The 11,746-nt window shown below is 42.9% G+C and overlaps 1 protein-coding gene across 2 annotated transcripts; it reads left to right on the plus strand.

The window, feature by feature from the left end:
- Positions 1-162: 162 nt before the first annotated feature.
- Positions 163-8,479, plus strand: LOC110973718 (histamine N-methyltransferase-like). 2 transcript variants are annotated; one of them, XM_022224740.2, is made up of 4 exons: positions 163-998; positions 4,316-4,535; positions 5,642-5,953; positions 6,412-8,479. In XM_022224740.2, the coding sequence occupies exons 2-4, from the start codon at positions 4,331-4,333 to the stop codon at positions 6,759-6,761; spliced, it is 867 nt and encodes a 288-aa protein (XP_022080432.2). In that variant the 5' UTR covers positions 163-998; positions 4,316-4,330; the 3' UTR covers positions 6,762-8,479. The 2 variants fall into 2 exon arrangements, with proteins under 2 accessions (XP_022080432.2, XP_022080434.2); XM_022224742.2 differs by lacking the exon at positions 163-998 and having other exon boundaries at positions 1,006-4,535.
- The last annotated feature ends 3,267 nt before the right edge of the window (positions 8,480-11,746 follow it).

Raw genomic sequence — 11,746 nt, forward strand, 5'->3', positions numbered from 1 at the left:
CAATGGGGCGTCAATGAAGGTGAACCAACAGAGTAGCCTCTGCCAGGGCAGATATAACCGCTGCAAAAGACTCTAATTCTTCTGGTGGTAACTGTAGAGGTGTCTTGGAATTCTTGGGTTTTCCTGCCAGCAAATCGGTGGGGCAATGCACTGTAGCTATATCGATTCTCGTCGGGTACGGTAGTCATGGGACGTAGGGGAGTCGATGTGCGTGCTGATGCCTTGCACGTTTAGGCTGATCATTGTGTCGATTAGTCTATCATGATATGTTTTACATTTACCAATGTCCAGGGTGAGCGAGCGTTCGCCGGAAGTCGCTATGGGTGACCTGTTGACAGCCTGAAGGTTGTATTTGTTGGAAAGGTGAGAACAGTCTTAAGGAGTGAGTGGCAACACACTGAATTCTGCGCCAGTGTCAACAAGGAAACACCTTCCTGACTATTCAGTAGCTTGAATTAGTTCACTGCACCCTATATTTCAAAATGGTGGCCTCCATGCAGTCCAGGCGGCAGGGATGTGAAACTTCTTTGTTTGGCTAATGTTAGATTTAGCAGGGCTTGAAAGTCAAAAACAAATGTCAGGAGACAGTTTTATGGATTTTGAACCATTAGAAAATACATTATTAAAGGCAACACTCCTCACCAGGTAGAGAAAATGTTTCTAGTGGATGCTAATGTAGTGGTCAGACTTTGGCAAGTCTATGTTTTATATCAAAACCGCACCACGCCTTTTCTCGCCAAATTTAAGTGTAGGCTGAAAATAATCCCAATATTTTATCCAAATTCTCGCATTTTAGCTATAAAGTATTCCTAGTGGTTTTTCATGGTCTTAATTATAAGTTAACAGTATTCTCATTTATATGAGTGTGCAACAAGGGGCTTTAGACTGTTATTTTGTGTCAGACTAGGGCCTAATTTTTTATACGTACGCGATGTACTTCGCCGTGGCGCACGTGACAATCTGCCTTTCTCTAGCATTAGTTTATTCGGTGGCAGAACGTAAGTTCACTTTTGCTCTGAACTTTTGCATTTTTTATCTTTCTTTCATATTTATGCACAGCTTTGGCCTGTTCATATTGACAGATATACTATAGCAGTACACGTGGGCCAAGTGTGGGCTCCAAATCAGGCCAAAAAGTGTCATTTGAAGGGATTTTGTTCGTTGCGTTGTAGTGAAAATTGTGTTGAAAAGTTTGGCATGTGACTTGTACAGGAAGCACAACGATTGCTTCAAGTTAGTCTTGATGACTATTACATATTTATGAATGGTTTCACTGTATATTCTTTACACAGGTGAACTCTGTTGCACGGTGCCCCAACTTTTCCCCATTTTGCCTGTATCTCATAAGTTTACTTCATATTAGCCCTATCTTGTAACTTTACTCCGTTTGCCCATACCTTATAACTTTTATCGGTTTTATCCATACCTTATAATTTATTCCATGAACCTTACAATTTTGTCAATGGCTTAAGTCCATGAACATGCTGCACTTTGTATGTTTGTGATTATTCCTATATACGTCACCACATAAGCTTATTCATTACAGGTCAATTTATTGTAAATCTAAACTATTTTCAAGATGTATTTTTGCGTTGGGGAGATGTTATTTTTTATAACGGGTTTTGCCCTTACCCAACGTATTAATAAACACTGTATGCGCAGTGTTTGTCTGAGAGCTTGCGAAAAAAATTCCCAAGCTTACTCGGGTGGGACTCGAGCCCAGGACCTCCTGCTTACTAGTGCAGACGTCTTAACCACTCACCCACGTCTGCACTAGTAAGCGTCATGCATGTCATATGCATGATGTGTGGTGGTGCCAGCGGAGGAAGGCAACGCGACGCCACGCGTGCTTCTTTTGTTAGTTTGTATTTTTATTTATTTTAAGAAAAGATTTCATGTCAACAAGTCATTTTTTTCAAGTGGAGTCAATTCTCGAGTCTTTTGTTTTCAAGTCAAGTCAAGTCTCGAGTCTAAACAATAGCGACTCGAATCCGACTCGAGTCCAAGTCAGCGACTCGAGTCAACAACACTGCCCCACATGCAACCATTAGCCTAAATATTTACACTGCCAGAAAGCAAAGTAAACGAAAGCCTGTAGAAGGGATGAAGCCTCAGTCAAGTGCATGTGGTGTTGATAATCAGACTTCGAGACTGGCTAGCCCTAGTTCCAACCTGAACCCTGAACGAAACGTAACCCTATACACTGCAAAAACTGGGGTGTTAAATTTACCACCCCAAGTGTTATCAGAGGACTACACTAACACTTTCACAGGTGTTACAAATTTGGTGTTATTTGGTGTTCCTTTAACACCATCTATTGTATTGTGCAGAGAACAAATTCAAGTGAACAATTTCTATCGCCCAATAGCATAAAAAGTGCCTACACAGAGAAAGGAGATTGTTTGGCTGTGAAAAATGGAAAAATTGTAGAAAAAAGGCCAGGATCAAATCCCTGGGTACATTATTACTTATGGAACACAGTCCTTAGTGCCCCAGAAGGTAGAAGGCATTTGAAAAATGGCTGCGAGCAGACTTGAGAACTTCCACTTTTCGAGGGGTAGGTTTGTTTTACGCGAATAATTACAAATGTAATTGGGTAACAAACCAAAAAATAAAAAGAAATGGAAAAACTTGGGTCAAGACAACAATGTAATGTTTCTTTTCGAAACTCCGCTAATGTCGGCTTGTTTGTTATCGAGGCCTGAACTTTGTTGGTATTGTACTGTTTTCAATGGGCTTGAATGAGTTTACTGCACCTTTCTCCCGTGTAAAAGGCGGGACAGCCTCGTGTCACAAGTCACGAGATGGGATTGTTTTTCCAAATGCTGCACGTGACCCATTCGAGCCCCCGTGACTTCTCCTAAATCCCCGTGCTGCTACTCTTGGACGGGGGTTCAATCTTGGGATCACCCAGGCAGTCACTGAAGCCAGCCTGAAACATCCCCTGTCCAATATCTTAGCATGTGGCTGCATACACAATCCCCACTGCACAAAATTGTGAAGAAATTACCCTCTGCCTTGTGAATCAGGCCATTAAATTTAGACCAATGAAATACTGTTTTGGATCATCAGCGTGCCGGAGCTGTATTGCTGACGCCATAACGGATAGTTTACTGCCCTCTGTCTGACCTTGTTATTATTGGGCAGGCCTGGCCTGGTAGTGGTAAGCTGAGACCACCTGCTGAGACATGTGAGAGTGATCTGGCGCAAGCTGCATGGATGGGAAAAAACCCAGAATGCCCAAACACACATCCTGCGGTGCCTATTGACATCCGTTGGCTCGTGTTGTCTTCAGAGAGAAGCGTGGAAATGTCATTTATGGGTCCAAGGTGCAAAGTGCCTCCCCTCACCCTAATACGAGCCCCACGCCCTCCAAAAGGACTTTTAAAACATGCAGTTGCAGCCCTGCCTGAGAGGGTTTCCATCAGGTTTGTTCAGAAAGAACTGGGAAAATGTAATTTATAACTCTAATTTTACTGCAAAATATGTGTGACCAAAGCAATTGTTTTAATTAATTAAAAAGCGCGCGCCCTCAAGTATTTAACACTTGATGGCGTATGTTTCCGGTATGACGACTAAATTGCGCGATTGATCGATCATTACGACGCGCCACCGTGCTATCACGTTTAGTCGTTCTCGAGATTATGAGGCTGCCGCGTGTCCTGTCCAAGGGGCAACCCTCAATACATTTTGCACGGGAAATTACTCGCTTTGTTCGTTTTGTTACAGCAGTATAAAAATGCATAGAACTTTCTTGGTACAACGATGAGATCGTTTTTGCTGCATAGAATAGTGACATTTTAGGTATTTTATGCAACGATTAGAACAATAATTTAGATTTTTCCCACACACTGCAACACTATTCACACTCGCAGATTCAGAGTGGGGCCGGGGTCGCACTGGGCACCCCCAACTGCCTGCACGATAGTGAATTTAAAATCGGCTCTGTAGACCTAGACCCAAGGAAGCCATTTTCAATCAGTTTCCCTTAATCTATCTGGATTCGTGTAATCTGTCATGGGGTGGTCCCATGTAGACTTTAAAAAAAATTTACTTAAAACATTAGGTTTAGATATAATAAATCACAAATTTTAAAGTATTCATCGTGATTAATTAAGTTAATCTATAATGAACTTTAATTTTATTGCTTTCTTTTTATTCTCAGGTTCCCCCCCCCGAAAAAGTTAACCTCGCTTTCATTTCAGTATGGCTGAGTTTTGAAGGCAGTCAATTGCTTTTACATTGTGACTAAGATCTTCTGACTGCACGCTTGCATTTTTTTCCTTTAAATTGGTCTATGGAAAATGGCCCAAAGATCAGAGAAGCCGAGATGGAATGGAAATCGCTGCCGGATCTGTTGAAAAGCCCAGACCACTACCTGAAATCGTTCAACGCCTACAAGACCTCGATTTTGAAGTTTAGCAAGTACACAGCTTGGCTGGATGGTGTGCTGAGTGAGGCTGTCGTCGATAAACTCCAGGCTGTTATGGGCAGACAAGAGGAACTACGTATACTGGGAGTTGGCAGCGGAGATGGTAAGAATGGCAATCCTCACCAGTAGGACTCCTCAACATTTTTTTGCGGAGTTGTAACGAGACACTAATTTTTGTGACTCCAGTCGAATCATTGTAACGTACAGTGTGACTCGAATGGTTAGGATTTAGCTCGAGTCATTTCGAGTCCCCAATGTTTGAAGGGACAATACAATAAATAAAAACAAGAGAGGAAGTCATTTTTAGCATATTTAAATTTACCTCTGGGTTTCTACATGTAGTCGCACCACATTTTATTCTTGATTATAATACATGTATCACGTGACATGAACATTACAAACCAGCAGTGTTACTCACTGCAGTGTTTTTCTTTGCTTTCATTTCGGGACTCGAGTCTTATTAACTTTCACTTGAGTCGGGTCCTCTGATGAGGGACTCGAGTCGAGCCGAGTCACTTGCTCTCAGTGAATCAAGTCAAGTCAATACACCTTGGGACTCCGGTTGGGTAGTCTCAAAAATTGTGACTGAGTCATTTACTCGAGCCATTACAACTCTGCATTTCTGTTCTCACACAACTTTAGTCGTGTGGTGTATCAGTCGAAAATCACCTTAGCAGTGTCTCGTTCCCTTTTCCTTTGTAGTGGTTTATCAGTCATCAGAAAACGGCAGATAATAAAATTTGAGATTTGACAAAATGGTTCAGAGCTGTCTCTAAGTAGATTTCAACAAACAACTTCAATTCATTTGAAGATGAATAATAGAAATCATCACATTGAGGGGCTGAAATTTTGATAGACACGCATCATAATGATATCTATCGATAACAGATATGCAGTCGTGGAAAATTAGTTGCTACGAAATAGGCTTAATAATGGCACAAAAAAATGAGGAGCAAACGAGAAAATGTCGCATTGGCGTATTTAGAACAAGTCTTCAAGACCACCAAAGAAGGTAGTATTTTTTAATAGCAACAATTTCTTTTCAAGAAAAACAACCTCCCTGAAAAAAGCATTTGGAAGAAATCACGTCTTCACCACCACCACCACCACTACCACCACCCCACATATATATTTTGAACATTTCCTAATTAACTAAAAACTCATGTGGAATGCATGCCATAACTTTCCACTCTACTTTTTAACTGTCAGGGAGTGTAGACTACACGATACTGAAGAGGCTCTTGCATCATTTCCCACGCATCAACAACCGTGTAGTTGAGCCCTTTTCAGAGCAATTACGCCAGTACAAGGCATTAGCTCTGTCTAAGGCCCATGAACTGCCAGGCGTAGATCACCACTGGCGACAGCAGACGATAGAGCAATATCAGAAAGAGGGAGATTTGACCAAATTTCACTTCGTCAGCGCGATCCACACCCTGTACTATGTAGAAAAGAGCTCTTTAATGTATCTCTACGACTGTCTGGAGCCAGGCGGAGTACTGCTTGTTGTCTTAGAGTCAGGTAATGTCCAGTTTTGCAACGAGTCACTACATTGTGTGACTTGATGAGCCATAATCATGGGGTCAAGAACTTATCCAGGAATCAAATATGAGTCGCCGATATCTGAGCACGATCTGTTAAGTTCAATACAAGAGACACAGAGAGTGGGCTTGGATACAGTAATTGTTTTATAGAGTTTCTGAATTTTAAATTTCCATCGCAACCTGCGTGCAGTCCAACCGCTTGAGCTTTTTTGTAACAGATCCATTTTTACATGTACAATAGGTGTGAAGATGTGTTACACGTAAATGTACAGAAGGTGTGACAGCTTTGCTAACCATCACACCCTTCACTTTTGAGAGGCGATCGCGGGTCTAACCGTCTTCCTTCGAAAATAAAATAAAATGATCTTCTGATGTCAGGGAGGAATTATTTACAGTGCAAGCCTCACACAAAGCTCGCCTTCTTGGCCCATGCAGAGAACAGTGGGATGTCGCAGTTGTGGTATCACTTCCTGCAAGATCAGCCCAGATACGTCAGCTCGGCCGACTTGCAGAGCTCTTTGGAACGCCGAGGTATCCCGCACAAGAAGATTCGTCAACGCTGCCACATAGACATCACCATGTGCTTTGGCGAAACTTCGGCAGAGGGTAAAATGTTGATGGATTTCTTCTCTCACGTTGTGGACTTCGACAAGGTGGCGTCGAAAGGCTTTCAGAGATCTATGATGGAGTATCTTGCCAGCAGCCACTGCTCCAAGAAGTGTGGAGATGAAGTGTGGCTTATCGTTGAATGGGATGCAGTTGTCATCAGCAAACCACGAGAATAAAATTTCTCTCATTAAAATGGAGGCAGTTTCATTTGGTCTTGATCTATTAAATACCGGTATGCTTTGCCTTGCATAACTGCTTGGTCATGGATGCACATGCACCCAATCCTTGCACGACAATCTCTTGTCAAATCCATCAGGTGTTCCTGTAAGCACGACATCACCTGAAACAAGGTAAAGGTGAAACACTATGTATATTTACAGCAGGTGACAAGTACCTGAACTTTTGCAACTTTATAACACCAGACGGTGGAAGCTAAGAAAATCACTCCATTAAAAATTGAGAACTAATTCTGCGAAGCCTGCCCTGAAATTATGTGAGTACATACCTCTCCTTTGCCAGTCTTCTAATTACAGAAGCAATACATGTAGCTTCTATTTGGGGGCTGAGGTGTACATCGGCAGCACGCCGACGCAGAACACGATGAACCCAAGCCTGACATCTTGGAGATAGCTAGAGACATCATACAGGTGTACTTCATTTATTACTTATTACATGTATTAATTACTCTGTAAGCTAAACAATTTGCCGTAACCACGCAGCTCCTCAAAAGTCTGCTTCAGTAGCATAATCACATTGCCACCAGTTGCTCTCGAGCATCTCTGGGGCGTGATCCAATGTAAAAACACGTGCAGGAGGTTGCAGGTAAATTCCTGCACCAACAACCATGTCGTGCGGACACTACTAAGTTTTGAACTTTGTTATCGTGGGTTTGTTGCGTTAGGATTTAAAGTTTGTTCAGAGGTTCTTGGCTTCACGAATCACAGCCCATCTTTTGGGAGCGTGATCCAGTTCAGCTTTTTGTGTGGGTGGGAGGAGGTTTTCAGTGTTCTTACACATTGCTTAAGCTCACTGTGTATGAAATACATAATTTCATTTCTTGCAGCTTTTATTGTCGTATAACCAATGCATTCATTACGTTTTGTCATGTGAAATGCATTGCGAATGAATAGGTATTTTTTCATTTCACAAGAAACAAGAAACCTCATTGCTTGTGGTACAAGTCCTGTAAAAACGCCTTTAATGAAAGGTACGGTGATATATTGTGAGTTGTGAAACTGCATACTGCTGTAAATTGGAAATGCTTGCTTATTTGTTAGACTTTAGTCATGTACCCTTCTCTATATACCATGAGCGCAAATATAATTGCTTTGGATTGTAAATTCATGTTGATTTTGGCATTAATCATCATTTATAAATTTCCTACTGGTGTTTTAACCATTTATTCCCCATTTTACTATGGCATTGCAGGTTTTTATTATTTCAAATTTCTATTTGACTGTAATTAAGTAATTTTATCAATAAAGCATCATAAAATCATTTTCCTGAATGATATATTTTGATTATATTCTCAATGATTATAAATATAAGCATTTTTCTATTGAATACATCGATTGTTAAATTGGGTACGATGTGCGGGTGTCGGAAATAAGAGGCCTTTTCTGCTGGTTTTGTCCTGTAACGTTAAGCACGTATATTTCAATGTGTCAAGGTAAATGTGTTTTGTAATTTCGTGCTTTGTTAGTCCTTTTATATTTTGATTTAGACTTAATATACATTTACTTGTTACATGGTCTTCTGTCTCACCTCCTTGAACTCTAGGCTGCCTTGGCCGGAGCGCAACAGTCCAGTCTTCTTCAGCAAGAGCTGATTCTACCCCATAGGATACAGTTCTCTAGATTGATTCTGAGACTGCCCTGACCTGAAGTCGGACACCTGCGGGTACAAAGTCTTTATTGGGACCAGATTAGCCCAGCTTCAGACCCTAACTAACTAATGTCGACTACGTTAATACAAAAAATTAATGCTGCATGCTGACGATCTGACGAGAGGGAAAACCCAGTCAAACCTGCAGGTGGCGAAATGACATTTGCGATTCACTGTGGGTAAAGTGCACTCTCTGATTAGCGTAAGGAAGGAAACGTATCATAACAAGATTAAATCACCCATTCAAGCAGCTGCGTATGCACCTTTTGGTGTCAAGAGGGGCAAATTCAGCAGCGAATGTGCCTTCAGGCTCATTCAATCTGATGTTTGGGGAGAAAACATCAAAGCCTTACGGTCCCTACATCCTTGCTTTTATTTCACGGTGTTGGTTTCTTAGGGATTAGATAAATAAATATACGTACTGTTTTCTTACCTACGAAGTATTTTTTTAAATTAAAAATCATGTGGGGGGCAAGTTGTCTCCTGCCCCCCTCCCGCTGGATGCGCAACTGCATTCAAGTGCGAAAGCCACTCAAAAACAACTTCTCGGGGCTGTTAATTATTGATTGTTCAATAATGTTGATTGATTGACTTTTAATAGCCACTGACCTTTGTTTTTCGGTTTTTTCCATGGCTTAATTTAAAACAAAAACGCTTTCCGCACGATGCAGACGCTCACGTCACCGAGAATATGCGGCAGTGCGCAAAAGTGCTGCGTGACAGTGAGACGGGACGTTTGTTGGCGCACACTGAGCAAGTGTTCCGCGAAGCGGTCACCAAGGCGACGCTTGGTCTCTCCGACGTACAGTTTACCACAGCGACGACACGTAAGGCAAGAAACCACATTACTGGTAATGCATGTGTGATTCCCGCGTACTCTGTTTTACCGGGGGCCTGGCGACCGACGGGTTGTTAACTATGTAGGGGAAGGTGTTACATCTGGGGCGCTCCCCGAGTGTACGAAAATGTTTGAGAAGAACATTACGTACCGGGATGTTTCGAGGGTGGTATGTGAGTACTGGGGGACGCGATCACGTTGCTTGATCCCGGTGGGTTTCACACATATATGCAGTAAGGTATGAGACAGAGAGAACCCCCCCTGCTTTGTGTTGGTCATTGTCTCGCATGAATCTGGGGAAATCCTTTCAGACATCTTGGGGGGATGTGTTAAGTAACAATAGTCTGGAATGTGTATAGGGATTGGACATGTTGGGGGGTACCCCTCGGTCTCATTTCTTGCTGGGTATAGTTTCAGAGCCGTTTTGCACGGGATTGAAGATACGGCGTTGAATGCAGCGTCTGTGATAGCCGGAGGGTAACCGCGCTGATGAAAGAAACCTATAGCATTTCCTTCCCACGCACAGAGAACTCCGCATCGCTACTACAAATCCTACGCAGTCGGAGAAACTGGGAGTAAGGAATGGAGTTCTTGCATTTTAAGATGATTGGTGCGGCAGGTAGCTGTGGGAATCTGTGGGTTTACGGCAATGCACGGTTGTGCCAAGTTTCCGCGCACAGATCTAGACGCGCACGTCGAGGAAGGTAACAGAGTGTTGCGACACATCAGATGTGTAGCGCAGTTGTTGGGTGAAAAGAATCCGCAAACGTTAAGAAATTCTCAACGCCATCACACGTACCGGTGAAAGCACCAACAATATCATCGATGTATCGTCGGTACACGGCCGGACATCTCGATCCCCCTACCAGCACACTGCTCCGTCTGGCTGAACAACACTTAGTTCGCGTTCAACGGTGAGCGCTACATTCAGACCAGTGGTGTGGCTATGGGCACACGGATAGGACCAAGTTATGCATGTCTGTTTGTTGGCCACATGGAGGAGGAAATGCTGACCCAGTATCAGCGCGTCCGGCAGCGCCGCCGCATACAGTAACGTAAGCGTCTGAAAGCGTCATCCGAAGTACAGCGTAAGGAACTGGAGCAGTGCGTCATCTTTGAACTTAGTACGCTGCATCCAGCTGGAATCATCACGTGGATTTTTCTGCAAAAAATGAAAGGGCTGCGTGGATTTTTCTGCGAAATGTGAAAGGGCTTTTCTGCGTTCATTCAGACCTGAATCTCCTTGTCCTGACGAAGGTACCCAGTTACCGAAAGCTCAGCAATAAGATAATTCACAGCACTGATTAGATTATATTTTTGTCAAGATTCCGATCACGATGCTACGCAGCCCTTTCATATTCATCTTGTGAGTTTGTTTTCGTAATATTGTCTCTGACGACGGTTTTTGAGCGATACGTTAATCTCTTTTAAAGGCATGCTAGGTCTATAGGCAATTATGACTATTTCCATTTAAGCTGAAATTTAGACACACAACCACCTTCGACATTCAAGACGTGTTTGCGAGTTAAGCCGCCTTTCCATGGGTGCGTTCGATTAGCTTTCCTGAATACACCAGTGTTACACGCAAGGGAAGCCTCGAAATGAGGCCAATTGAACGCTGCAGCGTATTCACCAAGGCATAATGGCAAAAGGTCAAGTCCCCGCCACGTTCCATGATGTCCATACTCGAACAGTCCATCCGTGACGTCATTACACTCGGGCAGCCTCCAGAGACCCACTCACCTGCTGGAGTAGTGGTGGCTGACACCAGGACAGGCACACAGATCACGTGATGAAAAACGAACGCTCTCGTGTAAGTTGACTTAACGCGTGTAAGCTAATCGAACGCATCCATTATTATGTACGTTTTTTGGGTGCGTTGCGTACATGATGCGTTTCACTTTTTCGGACACCAAATCGACTCCATTAAGATAACACACGTGTGTGTTGCGTTCGGCCGCAACGCTTGGCGCAAGTGTTGACGCGGCTATATATGGAAAGGCACCTCTAAGGGGGAAGTTTGAAAAAATTGCATGTTGTCGAGAAAAAGTGTTCTGTTTGTCGTTTTCAACAAGAAATACTTTGGCCCAGAATCATGATTTGTTTCAAATTTCTGTTTTTCGGCAAAAAGGACTGTAGGTAATGCAATCCCTACAGTCACGTGTAGTCAGTTTTAAACCAAATCTACTGAAATCATGTAACCAAATCACAATTATCTACATGGGGCAAATTTCAACTAATCTGCATTTTGCGTTTTCACGAAGAGGCAAATTTGTCTTCTGTAGATGCTGGAAATGTATACAAATGTAACAATTTTGCATTCTGGCTCACACCGCACCCGGTTCGTAAGTGGCTTTGTCATACACGCGGACGCGCCACGATTTGCAGGCTCCCTTTGGACACTCGCTGAAGTTAATCCGCCTTTAACTTTCGCGGGTT

This window comes from Acanthaster planci, linkage group LG06 (genome assembly GCF_054643075.1).
Source record: "Acanthaster planci isolate LZ-2023a linkage group LG06, COTS_SCS, whole genome shotgun sequence".
Classification (NCBI taxonomy): domain Eukaryota; kingdom Metazoa; phylum Echinodermata; class Asteroidea; order Valvatida; family Acanthasteridae; genus Acanthaster; species Acanthaster planci.

Coding starts and splice junctions, on each gene's coding strand:
- LOC110973718 (XM_022224742.2), top strand. CDS start 4,298: ATGGAAAATGGCCCAAAGATCAGAGAAGCCGAGATGGAATGGAAATCG. Junction 4,536..5,641: donor GGGAGTTGGCAGCGGAGATG/GTAAGAATGGCA, acceptor TTTAACTGTCAG/GGAGTGTAGACTACACGATA. Junction 5,954..6,411: donor GCTTGTTGTCTTAGAGTCAG/GTAATGTCCAGT, acceptor TGGCCCATGCAG/AGAACAGTGGGATGTCGCAG.